The following is a 3370-nucleotide window of genomic DNA, read 5'->3' on the forward strand; positions in this document are numbered from 1 at the left end:
TACAGATCAAGGCTCATAGTGCCATATTGCTTTCTTTGGGAGATGAGGTTCTTCGAGAAGTGTCTGATGAAGAAACAGCCATTGGTCTCTGGGATAAATTGGCAAAGATCTACTTGAAGAAATCTTTAGCCAATAAACTGTACCTGAAGAAGAAACTCTACACTATCAAGATGGATGAATCAAAGGAGCTAAGAAAACACCTTGACGAATTCAACAAGATCATACTCGAATTGAACAACATTGGTGTCAAGATCTATGAAGAAGATCGAGGTATCATTCTTTTAAGCTCTCTACCTAAATCTTTTGAGCATTTTGTTGACACTATATTGTATGGAAAAGATACACTAACCATGTCAGAAGTAAAGTCTCCTCTGAATTCTAAAGAGATTCAAAAGAAATCAGAGGACAGAATTGAATCAAATGGTGAAGGGTTGTTCTCCAAAGGAAGACCAGAAAGAAGAGAGTCAAAATACTACAAGAACAGAGGTGGATTCAGGCCAAATTCCAAGTCAAAATTCAAGACTGGAAAGAAGTGTTGCTATTGTAACAAGGAAGGGCACTTTAGAGATGAATGTAGGGCACTGAAAGCCAAAACTGACAGAGAGAAAAGCAAGAATAGGGGAGAAGCTGATGTTGTTTCTGATGGCTATGAATCTGCAGGGGCTTTGGTAGTGTCAAAGGAAGGAGTCAATGATGAGTGGAACCTGGATTCAGGATGTTCCTTCCATATGTGTCCTAAGAAGGAGATGTTCCAAGAACTCAAGGAAATCTCAGGAGGGACTGTGTTGCTAGACAACAACAAGGCCTCTAATGTCCTTGGCTCTGGTTCTGTCATGATAAAGATGTTTGATGGCATCTCTAGGACTCTGCAAGAAGTGAGGTATGTCCCTGACCTCAAAAGAAACTTGATATCTATTGGAATGCTTGACAAACTTGGATGCACAATCAAGGTTGAAGATGGGATATTGAAGATATCCAAGGGATCAATGACAGTGATGAAAGGTGAATTGAAGCATGGCCTATACTCTCTTATTGGGAGAACTGTCATTGGAAGTGCAGCACCTGCTGTTGCAGAACAGAATGATGACACAAAACTGTGGCATCTCAGATTGGGCCATGTAAGTGAGAGGGGAATCTCAGAGCTTGACAAACAAGGGTTACTCAAGGGAAAACTGAACACAAAACTGCCATTTTGTGAAGAATGTATATTTGGCAAAAGCTACAAGGTTAAATTCATCACAGGTCAACATACACCAAGAGCGAACTTGACAACATTCACTCAGATCTATGGGATGCATCAAGAACCAAAACTTTGGGAGGAGCAAGCTATTTCATGAGCATCATTGATGACTACTCTAGGAAGGTGTGGGTTTTCTTATTGAAAAGCAAAGATCTGGCTTTTGAGACCTTTGTTAACTGGAAGAAATTGATTGAAAATCAAACTAGTAGGAAGATAAAGAAACTCATAACTGATAATGGGTTAGAATTCTGCTCTGATATGTTTGCAAGTTATTGTAGGAAAGAAGGCATTGTCAGGCATCACACAGTGGTCAAGAACCCTCAGCAAAATGGCCTTGCTGAGAGAATGAACAGAACCCTGTTGGAAAGGGTAAGGTGCATGCTCATAGGAGCTAGTTTGGCCAAGCATTTTTGGGGTGAAGCTCTAAAAACTGCTTGCTATTTGATAAATAGATGTCCCTCTACAGCATTAAATTTCAAAACTCCTCAAGAATTCTGGACTGGCAAAGCACCTAGCTATGAACATCTCAAAGTCTTTGGTTGCACTGCCTATGCTCACATCAGGCAAGACAAGCTGCAACCAAGAGCACTTAAATGCTTATTTCTTGGCTACCTTGATGGAATCAAGGGCTACAAACTCTGGTGTTTGGAGGAAGGGTACAAGAAATGCATAATAAGCAGAGATGTCATCTTTAGAGAAGATGAAATGCCATTGAAAACCACCAGAGAAATCCCCATGAGCTCAGATGTTGTTCCTAGGAGTGTTCAAGTGGAACTTGAACAAAGAACTGAGTCTCTGAATCAAGCTTCCACAGATCAGAGAAAAGAAACTGAGACAACAAGCAACCTAGATGACTACCAACTTGCCAAGGATAGAACTAGGAGAGAAATCAGGGCACCTGAGAAGTTTGGCTATGCTGATTTTTCAGCATATGCTCTGTCTGTCACAGATGAAGTTGACAACACAGTGCCCAAATCCTATCAAGAAGCAGTGAATCGCAAAGATGGCAAGAAGTGGCTGCAGGCTATTCGAGTTGTAGTGTAAGCCAATACAAAGCCAGACCTGTAGCCAAGGGTTTTCATCAGCAACTTCGGTTTGATTTCAATGAAACCTTTAGCTCTGTTGTGAAGCCTACAACTATTCGAGTTACGTAACTCTTGCAGTGACAAAAGGTTAGCCAATAAGGTAGTTGGATGTTAACAATGCCTTTTTAAATGGAGACCTACATGAGGAGATTTACATGGTTCAACCGCCTGGATGCATTGATCCAAAACATCCAAACAAGGTATGCAAACTTAACAAGGCTCTATATGGGTTGAAGCAAGCACCACGGGCTTGGTTTGAAAAGTTGTCATCTGCTCTACTCACCCTGGGGTTTCAATCAGTAAAATAAGATCATTCTTTATTTACTAAGATCACCAATTCAAGTTGGCTTTATATTCTTGTATACGTGGATGATATCTTGATTACTGGTTCTGATAGTGCTCAAGTGTCTTCCCTAATTGTAGCACTCAGTTCCAACTTTACACTTAAAGACCTTGGTCTCATCTCCTTTTTCTTGGGAATACAAGTGCTTCCCACTACTGAAGGTGTCGTCTTATCTCAACAAAAATATATTCAGGATCTGATATGTAAAGCTGAACTCCAAGGTGCCAAGCCACAAAGTACCCCAATGAATAGTGGGCTGAGATTGTCCAATAATTATGGCAGCGACCCTGTTGAAGATCCTTCTGCATATAGGTCATTGGTTGGTGCTCTTCAATATGCAACGATAACTATAGACCCGACATTGCTTTTAGTGTCAACAAGGTCTGCCAATTTATGCAGAATCCTTTTCAGTCACATGTTGTTGCTGTCAAAAGAATTATCCGTTATCTTGCTGGCACAACAGACTACGGTCTTCATATCAAAAGATCTCCACACTTGCGTCTTGAAGCATACTGTGATGCTGACTGGGCCGCTGATCCCGATGATCGACGCTCGACTACTGGCTACTGCATTTTCTGGGGTGAAAATCTGAGTAGTTGGCAGTCCAATAAACAGAACACTATCTCTCGATCATCCACAGAAGATGAATTTCGAAGCCTTGCTTCTGTGGTGACTGAAATAAGTTGGCTCAATGCTCACTGA

The 3370-nt window shown here is 41.1% G+C and overlaps 1 protein-coding gene across 1 annotated transcript; it reads left to right on the forward strand.

Annotated features, from left to right (window-relative positions):
• The first annotated feature begins 2480 nt into the window (after nucleotides 1-2480).
• LOC133039613 (uncharacterized mitochondrial protein AtMg00810-like) lies at nucleotides 2481-3370 on the forward strand. Its single transcript, XM_061118514.1, has 3 exons — nucleotides 2481-2525; nucleotides 2655-2987; nucleotides 3068-3370. The coding sequence occupies exons 1-3, from the start codon at nucleotides 2481-2483 to the stop codon at nucleotides 3368-3370; spliced, it is 681 nt and encodes a 226-aa protein (XP_060974497.1).

This window comes from Cannabis sativa, chromosome 7 (genome assembly GCF_029168945.1).
Source record: "Cannabis sativa cultivar Pink pepper isolate KNU-18-1 chromosome 7, ASM2916894v1, whole genome shotgun sequence".
NCBI classification, from domain to species: Eukaryota; Viridiplantae; Streptophyta; class Magnoliopsida; order Rosales; family Cannabaceae; genus Cannabis; species Cannabis sativa.